The following is a 19,114-nucleotide window of genomic DNA, read 5'->3' as shown; positions in this document are numbered from 1 at the left end:
CACTTTCTCTGCAGCTATCACTTTTGGAACCCTAGATGTCGGCCATTGAGGTCTTGGGGATTTGTCAGATTTTAGCTTCTTAGGTTTCTCCAATACTTTTTCCCTACTGGTATTAATTTCCTTATTCTTTTTAGCTCCTAAGCTAAGGACGGTCTATTTCTGGTACGAAAGTTGTGTCTTCAACTGTGAAGATGGACCCAAAATATTTGTTCAATGCCTTCACCATTTATTCATCATTTTTTGTCTCTGCTTCTAAAGGACCAGCATTTACTTTAGCTATTCCCTTCCTTTAAATTGACTTATAAAAACAGATTACAAAAGCTTTTATATTTCTGGCTAATTTATTCTTTTTTTTCCCCCCATTTTATCAACTCTTTGGCTGCCCCTAGCTGGTTTCTAAAACACTCCCAATCTTCAGACTTGCTACTGGACTATTTCAGTGGTCATTCAAATGCATTGCTGTGTCTCTGGAATCACATGTAGGCCAGACCAGGTAAGGGTGGCAGATTTCCTTCCCTCAAGGACATTAGTGAACCAGACGGGGGTTTCTGACAATCGGCAATGGTTTCATGGTTACTTTCAGACTGTTAGTTCCAGATTTTTATTGAATTCAAATTTCACCATCTGCTGTGGTGGGATTCAAACCCAGGTCCCCAGAGAATTACCCTGGGTCTCTGGATTAGTAGTCCAGTGACAGTACCACTACTGTTCCTTTCCCCTCCTCCAAAAATCTACTGTTCTCCATGAATAGCAGTCAGTCCACACTACAGTATCATGTGCTCACAGATAATTCCATGGTGCAAACAATGCTTTCTCAATTTGCTATTCCTTTCACATAAATGGGGATACCTGGGTAGGATTTGGAGTGTACTTCAGACCTTGGTGAGATGAGACAGCAAATACTGTTGCCTGCTGACTCCTATAATGAACTGACTCCAAAAGCAGACCACGTAACCCCTCCATCGCTGAATCTTGTACAAAGCCAGCTTACATCCACCAAAAGCCCTAGCTTTCTGTGCTATCTGTTGTTCAGTTTTAGAGAAGTTGCTGCAAGTGTCCAGTCTGTTAAGGAGCAGTTTTTGCAACACTGCAAGCCTATTTCTTGCTCTTGCATTTCACACAAAGCAGATCCATTTAAGAGCAATGGGTGGAATTAGCTTAATGTGTGGTACAGCACTCCCTTCCCTCTGCAATACTGCAGAAATGTGACCGAACTGTCAGTCTTCTAAAGATAATTACGGGAAAAGCATTAGAAGACTTATTGGTGATTAAGTTGGATCTCCCGGTCTGTTACAGGAACAGCTATGCAGCTGTCTGTCAACATCTAATATAGATTGAAACAGTCCACATGGAATATTAGAACAAAGCTGCTGTTTGATTGTAGGAGTCACTCTTCAGTACTGTTGCCTGGAACTCAACCTCTTGTGTATGTACAGGCTCAAATGTGAATTTAACTATCGCCTGCTAAGAAAATATCAGGCACCAGGGAAGCTCTAGGTTTTCCCTCGGATATCCTTCGAATGAATTGTGTTATTTTCAATGCAGCCCCAGTAGGATCGTTCTTGAAATTGATCCATTAAAACAAAACTAATTTTATATAACAGATGGGAACTTGTTCCCGATGGCTGGTCAGTTATAGAGGACAATAGAAGAGAAGGAAATGGAGAAATGGGTTTTTTGTTTCTGAACAGACACAACAGATTCAAACCTATAAGGAAAAACTGACCATAGGCAGAATTTCACGGGTCACTGCTGGTAGGTTTGCATGCCTGGGGGGTTCTCAGTGGACTTCCTGATTCCCAATCCCAATCATTTCATGAGGGTGGGTGTGGCTCAGGGTGGACTATCAGCCGTCACCCCAATTGAGATCTTGAAGTGTTCAATTTCATCAGTTAAGGGGTGCTTCCTGCTCGTCCTTAATTTTTAGGCATTGGGAGGAGATTAGGGGCATGGAGAAGCCCGGCAGGTTATCCTTCTCAGGTGGGAAAGGGGAGCTTCTCTCCGAGCCCCACTTTCCCATTTGGGGAACCCGCAACCTTCTGAGTCAGAGATGGGAGTGCTGCCACTGAACCATGGCTGACACCTAAATTATGTCGAATGGTGTGCGGTGTTACTCAGATGTATTCTCAAAATATATCGTTGGAAACGGGAAATAAATCCTTCAGTGTTGATTCACTTCCAGATGCAATCAGAGTTTGTTCAGCCTGAAAACAAGAGGTCCACACACAGTATGGTGTAGTCATAAGGATAATTAAAGAAAAGGCAAAAAAAGTCAAAGATGCAAAGTACTTTGCATCTTCTCACGAGTATCTCAGCAAAATGAAGGCATGACTCATTTTGTTCTCATTAAATTATTCATTCTTAACATCCGCAGAATTCCTATTAGCCCATATACATTCCCCACTGAGCGCAGCTACCATGGTCTTCAGCTGCCTCTGTTCCAGGAACAGACAGCTGAGAAACATTGACTTCAGAGCCGCCATGCTGGTGACCCGTTGACCTGAATGAGCTACTTTCCCACTCCCTTCTACACCCTCAACCCCCCACAAGATTGCTTCTCTCCCCAATTCCCCCACTCTGGATTAGATGCAATAACTACCGCAATGTGGTTTATTTTCACATGGGTTTTCTCATAAAACGGGGCCTATAAATTAACTTTTCCTAAAGTACAACACTTGATTTGGCAATGAATATAACTGGTCAAACAATTCCCCCACTCTCACCTAATTAGTATCTCTAAGCAGTCCTTTTGTTAAAAAGGACTCCTTTTGTTAAAAAGGACTCCTTTTGTTAAAAGACTGTTTAGAAAATGGACCAAAGTAAAAGTTTGTTATTTATTAGTCACAAGTAGGCTTACATTAACACTACAATGAAGATACTGTGAAAATCCCCTAGTCGCCACACTCCGGCGCCTGTTCGGGTATACTGAGGGAGAATTTAGCATGGCCAATGCACCTAACCAGCATGTCTTTCAGACTGTGGGAGGAAACCAGAGCACCCAGAGGAAACCCAGACAGACACTGGAAGGACGTGTAGACTCTGCACAGACAGAGACCCAAGCAGGGAATGTGAGGCAGCAGTGCTGACCAGTGTGCCACCCCGCCACCCCACAGGAGCAAGACCAAGATATTTTTGGGTTCAGGAGGAGCAAGCCTGCTACTGACCTGAATGAGCCACTGCCTCCCTTTGACCCCCATGATTACTTCTCTCCCTATTTTCCTTTACTCTCGACTCTTTCCTTTACTCTAGACTCAGCCAATTTCATCTAAGAGGTACCCATTTTCTGCCCTCCTTGCTCTGATAGCTACCTTTAAATACTAATTTGATCACATTCAATGCCAACCAAATGTAAAAGCAACAGTTGATACACCAATGAATATAGTTGATTATACAACCTCATTAGCTTTATCAGTTACCTCATTTCTATCAGTGTTGAACAGCCTCAACACTGTAATAATGAGCAGGCAAGATTGCTTGTTGAACATGTAAGCTGTTAAGACCCAGACCAGAAACTCCAAGGTATTGTGTGAAGTTAGTCTAGATCCTAAGTTTTACATGTTATTTCGGCATGGGTGAGCACAAGGTGTTTCACTTCAGGGATGATTCAATTGACCCACCAGGAAGTTTTTATCAAGCAAAGTTTATTTAAGAACACAGTTGACATAAAACAAAAAGATTTAGCATAACTTTTATCAATGACAAGAATTAAACATGGCACCTTAACAGCTAGCTATCTCTGTTGTTCCAAGTCAAGCACCATCCCACAGACACTCATCCTTCTCTAGACTTGGCACAAAAACAGGTATGCTCACGTGATGCTGGATTTTCAGCTTTTTTACACCCGCTGTGAATTGGTCCTGTGAATGTTGGATCAGTTCCCTGGGGCTTTCCAGTCCTGAAACTTTCAGCATGCCTCTGGGGGGGAGAGAGAGAGAAAGACACTGCCGCCTTCCACCAGTTTCTAGCAGCAACTGAGAAATAAAACTAAAAATTGGACTTTACTGTGGAAAAAAATCTGTCTCCAGGCATATCACCTGATCCCAAATCAAGCTCCACTCAGCAATCCCCAAAGTAACATTAAAAACCCTAAGAGTACAGCATTAATCCAGATTAAAATCAACATGATATCAATTATAGTGCCTCAGTAGCAATAAAGGACACCGGTCACAGACAACACGGTACCGACAAAATCCTGCAAAGGAACATGATTAAAATACATTTCTTAAAGGCACAGTATGGCCACGAAGCTTAATATTTGTGTTAAAGTCAGAACTCCACACTCCACTTTCTAAAGGTTCTTGGATCCCTCAAAACTGTGGAACAGCTGACCTCCCTCAAACTTTTATTCATCAAATAGACTGGTGGATTTTAAAATATAAACTTGGCATCTCTGAAGCACTCCATCCTGATTTATTGTGTCTTGTTTATTCTCCTCTTAGCCTTGGATGTGCACAGTGAGCCTTGGGCTTCCATTTTGGTTTATAAGTTTGAAGAGAGAGATGCCTTTTCCCTTAAATGGCACTGTTTTAAAAATCTGGCGTAATAGTTGGATTTAGATACGTCATTCAAAACAGGAGCTCATACTCTTGGCTCACGTTTGGAGAGGTCTAGGCTGCTACATAATCCACATCTAGAAGTATTTTTAAAAATATATCAACAGGAAATGTAAATTGGATAACTAATCGATCTGCTGCATCCTTGAGAGTTGTGGTTCATGAGAGCTAAAAGCCCAAGATTTGATTTTGCGCTGTGGCAGTCGGAGTACCTTGGCATGTCTTAATGTGTCTTGAGCAGAAGAGATGTTTGATTTCCATTTCTTTGCTAAATGCAGATATTAGAATATTCAAGCTGCTTCTTCAGACTGGAATTTAAATGACAACATTAGATTTAAAAGTTATATATTGCCTTCAGCGCAAATAGTGACTTGGGCCCAAAATTGCATGAGTCAGAAAACAAGGTTCTTGCCAGAGAGGTTACGTTTTCTTTTTTTTTCTCTACCCCCTGGCTGGTGACAGAATGAGGTTCCCATACATTTCAATAAATTTTAATATCATTAGAAGACTTCCCTCCTGTATGTTCACACTCTTTCCCTCCCCACCCCCATTTAGAATTACCCCCCCCTCACTGATGTGACTTCACGTCCGTGAGGTTTAAGATAGGTGTTTGGAAACATGAAGCAATCAATGGGAATAGCCGGTTTTCCCACCAAAGCCAGTACTTCGAGTGAATTTTGGAAAATTTCATCTATAATGCTGTTCTATTCCTTTATTTTGTATGACATTCTGAATTGAAATGAAAATATTTAGGAAGGAAAATACGCCAAGATATCGGAGATTTCAAGGAATTTTCTCTTTTTGTTATTTGCTCATGGGATGTGAGCATCACTGGCTAGGCTAGCATTTGTTATCCACTCCTCATCATCCTTGAGAAGGTGGTTGGTGGTTAGCAGCCTTCTTGAACTGCTGCAATCCATGTGGCGCAGGTGTGCCCACAGTGCTGTTAGGAGGTGTGTTTCAGAATTTTGACCCAGCGACAATGAAGGATCAGCAATTTAGTTCCACATCAGGATGGTGAGTGACTAGGAGGGGATTGTGTTCCAATGCACCTGCAGCCCTTGCCCTTCTAGGTGGTAGAGGTCATGGGTTTGGAGCATGCTGTTGAAGGAACTTGGTGAGTTGCTGCAGTGCATTTTGTAGATGGTACACACGGCTGCCGCTGTGTCTTAGGGAGGGCTTGAATATTGAAGGTGCTGGATGGGCGCCGATCAAGCTGACTGCTTTGTCCCAGATAGTGTCAAGCTTCTTGTGTTGTTAGTGCTGCACCATCCGGACAAGCAGGGAATAACAATCATTTGTGCTTGCTGGACAGGCTTTGTGGAGACAGGTTTGCTCGCCACTGAATCCCTAGCTTCTGAATAGCTCTTGTAGGCACATAAATACTGTGGCTACTCTAGTTCAGTTTCTGGTTAGTGGTAACCCCACCATGTTAATAGTGGGGGACTCAGCAGTGGTATTACTGCTGATTTGAGTCTGCTTAAATTGTTTGTACACAGCACGCTTACCGGTGAGAAAAGTAACTCTGGTTAATTATTGTGTTAAGAAAATGAAACCATTGTCTCAGATTTACAATCCAATTTTAATCACAGTAATCCAGGCCTTTTTATCTTCGGAGCAATGCAGCTCCTCTTATTGATTGTTTCTTTTATTTGCAGTAGTGTTAATAATTTGTAACAACTTTATTTGAGTATTAACAGTGGTCATTTGGCAGTACTCTTGCATTTTGTGTCTCGAAGACAATGGATTCAAGTCCAACTTCAACACATGGCATACCTGACAGATGAAAATTAATTAATCCCAAGGCCAAGTGAAGAGAGGTGGTAATGAATCGTTATTGGCCAATTTGAACTGTGGCACAGTGGTTGGCACTGCTGCCTCACAGCACCCAGTTTAATTCCGGCCTCGGGTCACTGACGGCGTAGCGTTTGCACATTCTCGCCGTGTCTGCGTGGGCTTCCTCCGGGTGCTCCGGTTTCCTCCCACAGCCCAAAGATGTGCGGGTTAGGTTGATTGGCCATGCTAAATTGACCTTAGTGTCAAGGGGATTAGCAAGTAAATGTATGGGGTTACGGGGATAGGGCCTGAGTGGGATTATGGTCGGTACAGACTTGATGGGCCGAATGGCCGCCTCATGTACTGCAGGGATTCTATTCTATGGAACTTGAACACACATTTTCCTCGATCCTACAACTCATTAATCTTTTTTCAAGTTATCTTAATTATGATGAGAATTGACTGAAAACTATACTTTTAACTTTTAGAGGAAGAGAAGGTTGCTTTTGTTAATTGGATTAACAAAGCATTAGAAGCGGATCCTGACTCTAAACATTTGATTCCTATGGATGCCAACAGTGACCGTCTGTTTAGTGCAGTTGGTGATGGAATTCTTCTCTGGTAATTTGTTTTTCCTCCTCCTTTGTTTTATTGTGATGATGAAGTAATGACACCACATATTGAAGCTTGAGATGCTGGCAACTTTGTTACTTTTTTCCTAATTTTGATATAGTTTTTGGCCAATAAGATCAAGCAGGTGTAATAGTCCTAGCCCTCTGCCAGTACTGCACTCTAACTAGCTGCCAAGAAGTGTGCAAGACTGGCCTTTGGTCGATTTTATCTGTTGATAGTACTTCCCTTGTAAAGAAATGCCTCCTTGATCCCAAATTGTTGGATACATAGACCTAGAAATTCAATTTCTTAAGTCTCCCCAGATCAGACAGGAAGGTCGTATTCTCTACGAGCCAGGATTGTGCTGCCCACCATATTGCTGAAGGCCAAAAGGTCATAACAGCATTATGACCTCTGCATTTGTCAATAAAGGGTCTAATATCTCTGATTCCTTGTGTCCTAATTATGTTAGGGGTTGTGAGTTTTAACAAAAAAGAAAAAGCTATGGATTGCACACATTGATTCAAACTAACAACAGGTTTACTCTTGGAGGTCTTGTCTTGCCCATACAGAGTACAAACTGAAACTAAGACTGCAAACACCCTGATGACATCACCATCAAATCATGTGATCAGCTCTTAAAGCATTCATGCAACCTTTTTAAATATATAACAGTCTTCCACTGCAAGCTTGATTTGCCCTGACACCATTCTGGTGGCTCAGAGGAAACCTATGAGCCACCAGAAACCTAGGTCTTCATGCAGCCTAACAGGTAAGCCTGGGTGAGATTGTGGTTGGTACAGACTCGATGGGCTGAATGGCTTCCTTCTGTACTGTAGGGATTCTATGACCCAGTCTTCCTTCCTGCTTTGCCACCATGCTACCTGTTCCTGTCACTGACTCTCCTGGCTCGATGGTTTTGAGTCCTGAGATTCTTCTAGGCCATGTGGATAACTAATATAGAACATGGAAACACTGTAATTTAACCTAAAATATGATGGGTATAATGGCTGGAAATCTCTGGCTGTTCATGCCGGCAGATTTCTCTGGTCCTGCCGATGGCATATGTCCTGGTGGTGTGGGTAGCTTCAATGGGAATTCGTGTTGGGTTATAGTTTCATCTGTTCACCAAACGATCTTTCTCTTTTTCTGTTCAGCAAAATGATAAACTTATCCCAGCCAGACACAATTGATGACCGCGTGATCAATAAAAGGAAGCTAACTCCATTCACAATTTCTGTAAGTACTACTTACCAGCAAAATTTCAACTAACGTAAGGTATGTGATACATTGCCATTTTATTCACATCCACCATATGCAAACTAATGAGCATTTTTGAAATTCTGGTGCCTCTTTGCAAAGATGTTGTAGAAGATTTTTTTGGCAATGTTTGCTGGATAATAAATGCAGAGTGTTAGGAAATAGAGTTTAAAGCAATTTATATGTTTGTGAGCAGTAGGAATAAGGTTTAAGTTCGAGCTTAATTTTGTGTTTGTTATTTGTGTGATAAGAAGGGGTTAAAACTTGCGTTTTTAGATTCATGTTTTTTTTAAAAAAGTGCCTGCAGGTTTGTAGGTTTGTTTAGGTACCTGCATAGTAATAAGGATTTTATGATGCTAAAGCAAATACAGGGTTTCTTTTTAATGAGGCTGTTGCTTAACAACCATGGGCAACATGGAGACAGCAAGAGCTTTTGAGTTACTTGTAATCTAGTGCCAGGAGCAGCAGGACACAGGACAGGGAACTGTAGAGAGCAGATTTCCCAAAAGAACAAAATAAAGTCCCAAAAATTGGAGTGGGCACAAATGAATGTCTCAAACATAGTTAAGTCAAAGAAATAAAAAACAGGAATCTGCACAAGGTCCTGTTCGGGGAAATTAAAGTGAAGAGCAGAGAAAGGGCTCTGAATTAGAGACAGCTGCAGGAACCTGACTTGAAGTCAGCTTGCAAAAAGCCAGACATCTGAGGCAATCAGAAGCTTGGTGAGTCATAGAGGTTTACAGCAAGGAAACAGGCCTTTTGGCCCAGCTTGTCCATGCCGCCCCTTTTTTTTCTAACCCCTAAGCTAGTCCCAATTGCCTGTGTTTGATCTATACCCATCTAACTGTCTAAATGCTTTTTAAAAGACAAAATTGTACCCACCTCTACTGCTACCTTTGGCAGCTTGTTCTAGACACTCTCACCACCCTGTGTGTGAAAAAATTGCCCCTCTGGACACTTTTGTATCTCTCCCCTCTCACCTTAAACCTATGCCGTTTAGTTTTAGACTCCCCTACCTTTGAGAAAAGATATTAACTATCTAGCTGATCTATGCCCCTCCATTATTTTATAGACCTCTATAAGATCACCCCTCAGCCTTCTACGCTCCAGGCAAAAAGTCCCAATCTATCCAGCCTCTCCTTATAACTCAAAACATCAAGTCCTGGTAGCATCCTCATAAGTCTTTTCTGCACTCTTTCTAGTTTAATAATATCCTTTCTATAATAGGGTGACCAGAATTGCACACAGTATTCCAAGTGTGGCCTCACCAATGTCTTGTACAACTTCAACAAGATGTCCCAACTCCTGTATTCAATGTTCTGACCAATGAAACCAAGCATGCCGAATGCCTTCACCACTCTGAGAGTCGCTCTGGTGATTCCTTATTGCGGGCCTGTGAGGTTCTATTCTGAGTGGTGTTCTGTTTTCATGACTGGGTTCCCGAGTCAGTCTGTGGAAGTCAAAGTTTGATTGTGTGTGACGATTCAGAGCAGAGGCATACTGAAAGGGGAGATTGAAATCCTAGAGGTGGATCCTCAGTGAAGACATCCAAGAGAGCTTTTTTTGAGATTCCCCACAGTGCAGAAGGAAGCCATTTGGCGCATCAAGTTTGCACTGACCACAATCCCATCCAGGCCCTATCCCTGTAACTCCACTTATTTACCCCGCTAGTCCCTCTGACACTAAGGGGCAATTTACTATGGCCAATCACCCTATCCTGCACGTTTTTAGACTGTGGGAGGAAGCACACGGGGAGAATGTGCAGACTCCACACAGACAGTGACCCGAGGCCGGTGTTGAACCCAGGTCCCTGGCGCTCTGAGGCAACAGTGCTAACCCCTGTGCCACCGTGGTGCCATCTTGGGAGAAGATTCTCAAGTTCTTTGGGCATAGAGTTTGGAAACCCTCATGTGAAAGTAAGATTTCCAGGGAGACCAGTTGGTTCAATGTGACAGGTAGCTGGAGGGGGAATTGATGAGAAATCCACAGAAGTTGTATTTGGTGGCATTTATCACTTGATTTCAGAGTGTGGGCTGTCTGACCACATTTTGTCTCTTGTTTTACATGGACTGTGGAACTGTCTACTTATTGAAACAGATATTTTGTAACTTGTATTATCTTTAAAAATCTATATATAGCTGGAGTGAAGGAGTAGCATATTATAATTTAATCAAGTTCAATAAATGTTTTGCTCTTTTGTTAAAAGTCCATAGGCAGTCCTGTGACTCGGTTCATCCACATATTTAAACAAAACATAAAAGTTGGGACCTGACTTGTCCAGTAGTAACTTCAGCTGGGATCATAAGGAGAGGGATATCCTTTATATTTAGCTGACTGTTGAATTCTTGTTCTCATGACCGTATCGTTCCAAGAAACAAAATCCGAGAGCTAGCTCTGTTCTTGGGGAAATGTTTTTAAAATTCATAGATTGTAATGGAGTGTTTTATGCTTGCATAGTTCATGTTTTGGAAACAATATGGTTGATTGAGGATATCACAGCACTAATTACTTCTCTCACAGGAAAACCTGAACCTTGCTTTGAATTCTGCCTCTGCCATTGGCTGTACAGTGGTGAACATTGGTGCACAGGACCTTAAGGAAGGGAGACACCACCTGGTGCTAGGCCTTCTATGGCAGATCATAAAGATTGGTCTCTTTGCTGACATTGAGATTACCAGGAATGAAGGTAAACAAGAAACATGGATGGCATCTGCAGCCCCACTTAAAGGAGAATATACAGCATTTTAAAGGGGTAATGATTAGTGTTTTGGGCAGGGATGGAGTGCAACAGTGCAGTGCTCATTCTCATCACCTTATTCCTACATGCAAAAGATCGGGTGGTGTCACCATGACAGAAATATTAATATGCCTGCAATTTACTATTGTAAATACTTTCAACTGTTCAGGTGTGATGATGCTGCTTTACGAGGCCTGTCTCTCTGGTAATGTCTTCCAAGGAACTTAGCAATGTTTAATAACAGGGGGGGGCACGGTGGTTATCACTGCTGCCTTAGTGCCAGGGACCCGGGTTCGATTCCAGGCTTGGGTCACTGTCTATGTGGAGTTTGCACATTCTCCGTGTCTGCGTGGGTTTCCTCCCACAATCCAAAGATGTGCCGATTAGGTGGATTGGCCATGCGAAATTGTCCCTTAGTGTCAGGGGGACTAGCTAGGGTAAATGCATGGGATTAAGGGATAGGGCTTGGGTGGGATTGTGGTCGGTGCAGACTCGATGGGCCGAATGGCCGCCTTCTGCACTGCAGGGTTCTGAGTGCAGTGATCATGCTCAGCTTGAAGTGACAATGACATTTGTAATTTTGTAATCTGCTTGGTGACAAATGTAGCACAAGTTGTTCTTAGTTTTTAAAGTCATGCTATTCTTAGGTATGGCTAAAGTTTCGCCCATCTGGTTTTTGTAGCTTGTGATTACTTTTTCTACATGAATATAATGCTTGAGATCCTGGGAAATTGTAAGATGCTGATGCTTTTGTTTCTTTGATTCAGCACTTATAGCCCTGCTGAGGGAAGGTGAAGAGTTAGAGGAGCTCTTGAAACTTTCACCCGAAGACCTACTTCTGCGTTGGGTCAATTACCATCTGGAAAAGGCAGAGTATGAAAAAATCAGCAACTTCAGTCACGACATTAAGGTACTAGCATTTTTACTGAACACTTTCACTATGAAGAGTGATATCAATTTCCTGTCTGATCTGTGAGATATCTGTGGCTATTTTTATCCCTGTTCTTCCAGATGTGCTTGATAGAATTGTTTGACGTGTTTTATAGGGACAGAAAGCTAATTTTAGATCGGAAGATTTGGAACCAGCACAAGTATTTTGCACTAAAAATTTGCGCACACAATTCCAAACTACTTGGGACAAAAGGAATAATGAAACACACAGGGTGGAATTCTCCCATCTGGGGATTAAGTCCCATGGCAGTGGTGGGGAAGTAGGGTGTTTCTCGCAGTGGAGGCCAGCGTGAGCTTCTGGCCCCAACTTCATTAATTATGCAACTGGGGTTTTGTGCTGTATTCCACGGCAGGGTAGGCCTGATGGCACGTAGTGTGCCATCATATCTGGATGGCATATTGAAAAGGTGCCCAATATCCACTGACCCACTGCTGAAGAAAAAAAATGGATCTCCGAGAACACTGAGGCTGGGGGATGGGCATCCTCAATAACAATGTATCTGGAAGATCTGCCTGCAGAGACTACCCCACCCACTTCTGTGGTGTTCTGGGGTCCAGGGTTGCTGACAGTCTGCATACATAGAACATTACCGCGCAGTACAGGCCCTTTGGACCTCGATGTTGCGCCGACCTATGAAACCAATCTAAAGCCCGTCTAACCTACACTATTCCAATATCATCCATATGTTTATCCAATGACCGTTTAAATGCCCTTAATGTTGGCGAGTCCACTACTGTTGCAGGCAGGGCATTCCACGCCCTTACTACTCTCTGAGTGAAGAACCTACCTCTGACATCTGTCCTATATCTATCACCCCTCAATTTAAAGCTATGTCCCCTTGTGCTAGCCATCACCATCCGAGGGAAAAGGCTCTCACTATCCACCCTATCTAATCCTCTGATCATCTTGTATGCCTCATTTTAAGTCACCTCTTAACCTTCTTCTCTCTAACGAAAACAGCCTCAAGTCCCTCAGCCTTTCCTCATAAGACCTTCCCACCATACCAGGCAACATCCTGGTAAATCTCCTCTGCACCCTTTCCAATGCTTCCACATCCTTCCTATAATGCGGCGACCAGAACTGTACGCAATACTCCCAAGTGCAGCCGCACCAGAGTTTTGTACAGCTGCAACATGACCTCATGGCTCCGAAACTCAATCCCTCTACCAATAAAAGCTAACACACCGTATGCCTTCTTAACAACCCTATCAACCTGGGTGCTAACTTTCAGGGATCTATGCACATGGACACCGAGATCCCTGTGCTTATCTACACTATACCATTAGCCCAGTACTCTGTATTCCTGTTACTCCTTCCAAAGTGAATCACCTCACACTTTTCCGCATTAAACTCCATTTGCCACCCCTCAGCCCAGCTCTGCAGCTTATCTATGTCCCTCTCTAACCTGCAAAATCCTTCCACACTGTCCACATTCCGAACTCCGCAGGCCGCCCCAAGCATTGTTCAGCTGACTCCTGACTTCTGCATGCCATGTTGTTCCAGACATGTTTTGGACTGGTGTGCTTTCCCACTAGCGTCATGGAGAATCTGACCTGGGTTGAAGATTCCGGTTGGGCTTTCATCTGTTTCCAGCCAGCCTGCAGTGTGGCTCCCAGTCTGACATGGTGGGCACCAGCAGAAGATACCACAGGAAATTCACACCGGTGTGAAACCAATTCTTTTGCACTTCTGCCAAATTCCCCCCCCCCCCCCCCCCCCCCCCCCCCGCTTCCCCCAACCTCCCGCCATTGAACCTGTGGGTGGGGTCATGAGAGAATTTCATCCACAGATACCAGAATAAAAAACAGAAGAGGATTCTCGGCTTGATCACAAAACAGGGAAGTGTTGAGCAGCCACCATTGGGAATCAGCAGGCTTATGGTGGATCACAGCTGCCTTGACTCCACTTCCTCACACCTCACTTCCCATAAGAACTCTATTTCTTTCTCCTTTCTTCTTTGTCTCTGTTGCATTTGTTCCAATGTCGAGTTCCATTTCAGTGCTCGCAATATGTTTTCCTTTTCCTCATCTGAAATTCCCCATTATTGCGGTTGACAGAGCTCTTCACCTTCTCCACTCCGTTTCCTGCTCTTCTGCTCTCGCTCCTTTTCCTTCCCCCCCCCCTCCCAGGTAAGGTTCCCCTTGTCCTCAACATCTATCCCACCAGCCTACATGTTCAATGGATCTTCCTCCGCATCTCCAGCATGATGCTGCAGTCCTTTGTGAAAGGACCATTCAAATTTGCAATACTCTGATCCACTCTTCACTCAGCCCCCAAACCATTTCTCTTTCACCTTTTTCATGCAACTGCAGGAGATAAAACACCTGTCTTTTCAGTTCTGCCCTTCACATTGTCCAAGACATCTAATGGGTCTACTTTAAATTGAGCATGTTGTATTCACTCCTCACCACATCATTTCCTCTGCATTGGGGAGTTTAAATGCGGATTGAGTGATTACTTCGTAGAAGACCTCTCTTCAGTCCACAAGCATGACTCCAAACCTTCAGTCATTTGTGATTTTAACTCTTTGCCCTACTGACATTTTCATCCTGCACTCTTCCAATGAAGTTCAGCACATGCTTGAGGAATTTTACAACCTCCTGAACTCAACACCGTGTCCAAAGGTGACTGACATTTAATTTTAACTTTGTTTGACTTCCAAAGATGATACCAGATCTTGGTATTTCCAGCATTTTCTGCTTTTATTTCAGATCCCCAGGATTTGCAGTGGAACTCTTTGCCGCAAAAGGCTGTGGAGGCCAGGTCATTGAGTGTCTTTAAGACAGAGATAGATGGGTTCTTGATTGACAAGGGGATCAGGGGTTATGGGGAAAAGGCAGAAGAATGGGGATGAGAAAAATATCAGCCATGATTGAATAGCGGAGCAGACTCGATGGGCTGAGTGGCCTAATTCTTCTCCTATGTCTTATGGTCTGACACGGGTTCATCAATTTTAGATTATAATCTCTGTCCTCATTTCTTCAGACAGCAGCTGTTGATGGTGAATGCCATTCCCATTTACATCTACTCTGGACCCATCTTTTGTTTCTTTACTGGCACCATTACCATCTTCTTTTAATTTACATTATCATTCCTTTTGTCATTGAATCCCTCCTGCCTTCCTTCTTTATCATTCTGAGCTGTCTTTCCCCATCCCCTCCTTTCACTGCTTCTGTACTTGCTTAAAACCTATTGCAGTTCTAAGCTAAGTTTATTTATTAGCGTTACAAGTAGTCTTGCATTAACATTGCAATGAAGTTACTGTGAAAATTCCCTAGTCACCACACTCCAGCGCTTGTTCGGGTACACGGAGGGAGAATTTAGCATGGCCAATGCACCGAACCAGCACATCTTTCAGACTGTGGGAGGAAACCCACGCAGACATGGGGAGAATGTGCAAACTCCACACAGACAGTGACCCAAGCCGGGAATCGAACCGAGGTCCCTGGCGCTGTGAGGCAGCAGTGCTAACCATTGTGCCACCGTGTCCAAAGATGACTGACATTTAAAATTAACTTTGTTTGCCTCTCCAAAGATGCTGCCAGACCTGGGTATTTCCAGCATTTTCTGCTTTAATTTCAGATCCCCAGGATTTGCAGTATTTTGATTTTGGATTGCGTGATATTCCATATTGATGGCTGTTTTCAGTTGGTTTGTCAACAGTGCAAAATGCTTCTTCAATACAAAGACACACAAACATTCGAAAGCAATACTGGGTTGAAATCTGTGTATTATAAATGGAATTTCTATTGTTTTCTTCCGGTATAATAAATTGTTAACTGTTTAGAGACTGGTTCACCTCTGTCATCTAACTTTGTTTTAATATTCCACTTCTAGGATTCCAAGGCTTATTTCCATCTACTCAACCAGATTGCACCCAATGGAGAAAGTGACGAAATGATGATTGAAATTGAAATGTCTGGTTTTAACGTAAGTCCGCTTTGATGCTTTTCATTAGAATTTGTCCTTTTTTTTAAGGAATTATTTTGGTGTCTGATTGCTCTTTTCATGATCTTGCAGGAAAAGAACGAGCTTAAACGGGCAGAGTGCATGTTGCAGCAAGCTGATAAACTAGGCTGCAGACAGTTTGTTACTCCAGTTGATGTTGTCAATGGTAATCCCAAACTCAACCTGGCCTTTGTAGCCAACCTGTTCAATAAATATCCAGCACTGCACAAGCCAAACAAGGAGTACGACCTCTCTTTGTTGGAAGGTAAGTTGTACATCGAGAAGTACATAGCTGAATTCGGAATGAAAATCAAAGTTGAAAGGGAACTAAGCCCTTTACCAAGAGGAAGCTGCTCTTTTTTTATTATTGTTTTCATTCTTGCCTGTTACTGCTCTGGTTCCTGTTTTGTTTTTGTGTTTTTTAACTACTCTGCGGTCATTATTTACATGAATGATACATTGACAGGCTTTGCACATTGCAGGATTATTGATTGCATCTTTGATCTATAATTCTTGGTACGTGGATTGATGTGGCACTTCTGGCAACATGTTGACCAACAAGTTTCTGTTGCAGGGTACAATAATAACAAAAAAAACAGCCTCCTAATTATCATGCTGTGTTAGCTCGATGCTATTACAATCACGCAGCTCTTCCTTGGGACTTTTCCCTGCCTGGTTAATGCTCTCTAACTACTAATCTGAAAAAAAATAAATCTTTCTATTTCGAGCTTCCATCTCACTGAAGAGGCGTCAGGCCAACCCACATCCAACAATCTGCACAGAAAACTCTGCTCACATTTCGACAGTTGTGCCAAATTCCACCATAGCAACTGAGATTCCAAAAACATTCCACAACATTCTAAATCAAACAACCACAACATTTGATTAAAAAGTCAATTTGTTCTATCACCCAACATTAATGGATCCTTTTCTTAAAAAAAACCCACCCAGAACCTGGATCCGTATTTTCACCAAAAACTAAAAGCCACACCTTACCTGTACACCAGCTCTCGTTGCAATCCCTCCCAATAGTTTTTGAGATGTATTGTTTGCAGACTAACAAACGGGCAAAAACATTGCCACTGAAGTTAAGTGGAGGTAGAGATCATTAAGTTAAATAATGCAAGGGAAAAAGATAATTTGATGCATTTGGGTATGATTGAGTTGAACTCTCCAAAAGAGGTATGTATTATGGCTACTTGAAGGCTAATGTGAGCTGGCTTTATCTTGCAAGATAGTGACAGCAAAAAAAGTCAATGATTTTGGGAATTGGTGAATTACCAAGTTTAATCCAAGTTTACCAACCTTTTGGATTTCTTTTTACTCTGTTTGCACTCAACAAGTGGTGAGATTCGGGTTCCGGTTGTCAGGCAGGGGAACACTGGGGATAGCCCCTGGCGAACAGGGAAGGTCAGGGCCAGGGGCTTTGGAGCACAGCAGTGAGGAAGGGAGAAAGATTGCAGGGTGGGGGTTGAGGGAGATATTGCCGCAGTACCTTTGTTTGAGGGCCAAAGGGAAGCACCCTCCTCCTAACCCATTGCAGTGCTGGAGGAACACTTCCTTTGCTGTGGCTGTGGTCCTGTGGCTGACTGAGCCCTCTTAAATGTCATAGGGTGGAATTTTCCCGGCACGCCCGCCCGAGTTTCGTATGCCCCCGGAATCGGGGAGGGCGTGCCGATTAAAATTCCGGTCATAGTGTTTATTTTCACATGTGAATTAGGAGCACAAGTAGGCTATTTGGTCCCTCGAGCCTGTTCCACCATTCAGTAAGCTCATGGCTGATCTGACTGTGGCCTCAACATGACATTCCCACCTACCCCTGATTACTTTAGATTCTTCATTAACAAAGGGGTCAATCTACCTCTGCCTTAAAACTTTTCAATCACTCTGCCTTCGCGGCTCTTTGGAGTAGAGAATTCTAAAGACTTGTGACCCTTTTGACATAAAGAAAAAAGTTCTCCTATTTATTCCTCCTCCCTATGTTGTCATGAAGGTGATCAGGCTTGAATGAATTACTGCTGCTCTCATGTTTTCCTGAATGGTTATTCTTGGGATCAGCATAGGCAAAGGATATTGACAGGCGTAAGGTGCTAGATAACTGGCCGATTAAGACTCCTGTAGTTGGAAAGAAAGAACTTGCGTTTATACAGCACCTGTTCTCCTCTCCACCTCCTGAACCAGGGCCTTCAGTGATGCATCAAAATATCGGGGGGCCCACAATCTGCCATGTTGTGCCATCTTTACACTTTGTTGGTCAGACACTCCTCTCCAGTGACTTCCAGAGCCTGCTGCAGCCAGAATACACTTCACCTTTAACAGCTGCAGTCTAGCTTTAAGTGGCCCAGACCTCGCCTCAACTTGGGCCCCCTGCTGAGCCGCGCAGCTATTTGCCTTGTTTGTATTTGCTACTAGCCTGTGTGCTACTGACCTGTGTGTGACTATCATTTAAATGAGCTATGAAGTTTGTACGCTGCCTGCATTGCTTTGTATTGGCACATTGTGATCACCATGCCCATTTTCAAGGGCTATCAAAATTTTAACCCGAACATCATATGGTTGAACAAGCATTAGCACTTTAGTAGAGAATTCAATTTTTACATGATTTTTAAAAAGTTTAGAGAATGCAAACATTCGTTCTCAAATTCTAGTTTCGATGCAAACTAACATTTCTACCAATCCAATTTTGCATTCAAGTTTCAGATATTAATGGCTTGACATTCCAATGCTGTGCTGTTTTAGAGTTGAATGTTAGATACCCTGAGGAAGGAATTGCTGCTTGATATCCTGACCAACATTCCCCTCTCAACAAATACCATCAAAATAGAGATGTTTATTTAATCTGTTGTTTTTATGGAGCATTGCTATTGCAGAATATTTGCCCCAACAGTCATGGTCCTTGAAAAGTGATTCATCATGAGGTGTGTTGAAATTTTTCAATATGACGAGAAAGCAGAGATTTATGTTTTCCTCATGCAAGAGTGCACAAGCTTCGGTCATTGCTTTGATAGCCAATAAATACAATGGTTTGACTCTGAGGGATTATTTGAATAATGTTTGGAGTAGTATGCAAATTGTCAGATTGCTTCAAAATGTGTTTTACTTTTGCTTTCCTTTTTGTATTCCTGTCTGCTTTGGTGAATGCAGAATTGACCCCTCCCATTGTAGGTACTGTATTCAGAGCTGCTTCATGTGCTCTCTTTCACCATCTCCGAACCCTCATGCCCCACGACGACAACCACCACCTTCCTATGTTCCATCTTCTTCTTGTCATTTCAC

At 42.9% G+C, this 19,114-nt stretch overlaps 1 protein-coding gene across 2 annotated transcripts in view; it reads left to right on the top strand.

Annotated features, from left to right (window-relative positions):
- Positions 1 to 19,114, top strand: part of LOC144487614 (plastin-1-like) — a 143,909-nt gene that overhangs the window by 85,267 nt on the left and 39,528 nt on the right. For both annotated transcript variants that reach the window (XM_078205705.1, XM_078205708.1), the window contains exons 5-10: positions 6,818 to 6,950; positions 8,099 to 8,180; positions 10,722 to 10,887; positions 11,706 to 11,848; positions 15,728 to 15,820; positions 15,911 to 16,103. In XM_078205705.1, the coding sequence (XP_078061831.1) occupies positions 6,818 to 6,950; positions 8,099 to 8,180; positions 10,722 to 10,887; positions 11,706 to 11,848; positions 15,728 to 15,820; positions 15,911 to 16,103 (810 nt within the window). The remainder of the gene's footprint in view (positions 1 to 6,817; positions 6,951 to 8,098; positions 8,181 to 10,721; positions 10,888 to 11,705; positions 11,849 to 15,727; positions 15,821 to 15,910; positions 16,104 to 19,114) is intronic.

The sequence above is a fragment of the Mustelus asterias genome, chromosome 3 (genome assembly GCF_964213995.1).
Source record: "Mustelus asterias chromosome 3, sMusAst1.hap1.1, whole genome shotgun sequence".
Taxonomy (NCBI): domain Eukaryota; kingdom Metazoa; phylum Chordata; class Chondrichthyes; order Carcharhiniformes; family Triakidae; genus Mustelus; species Mustelus asterias.
Note: the sequence above shows the minus strand (reverse complement) of the source record. Positions and strands in the feature narration are given on the sequence as shown.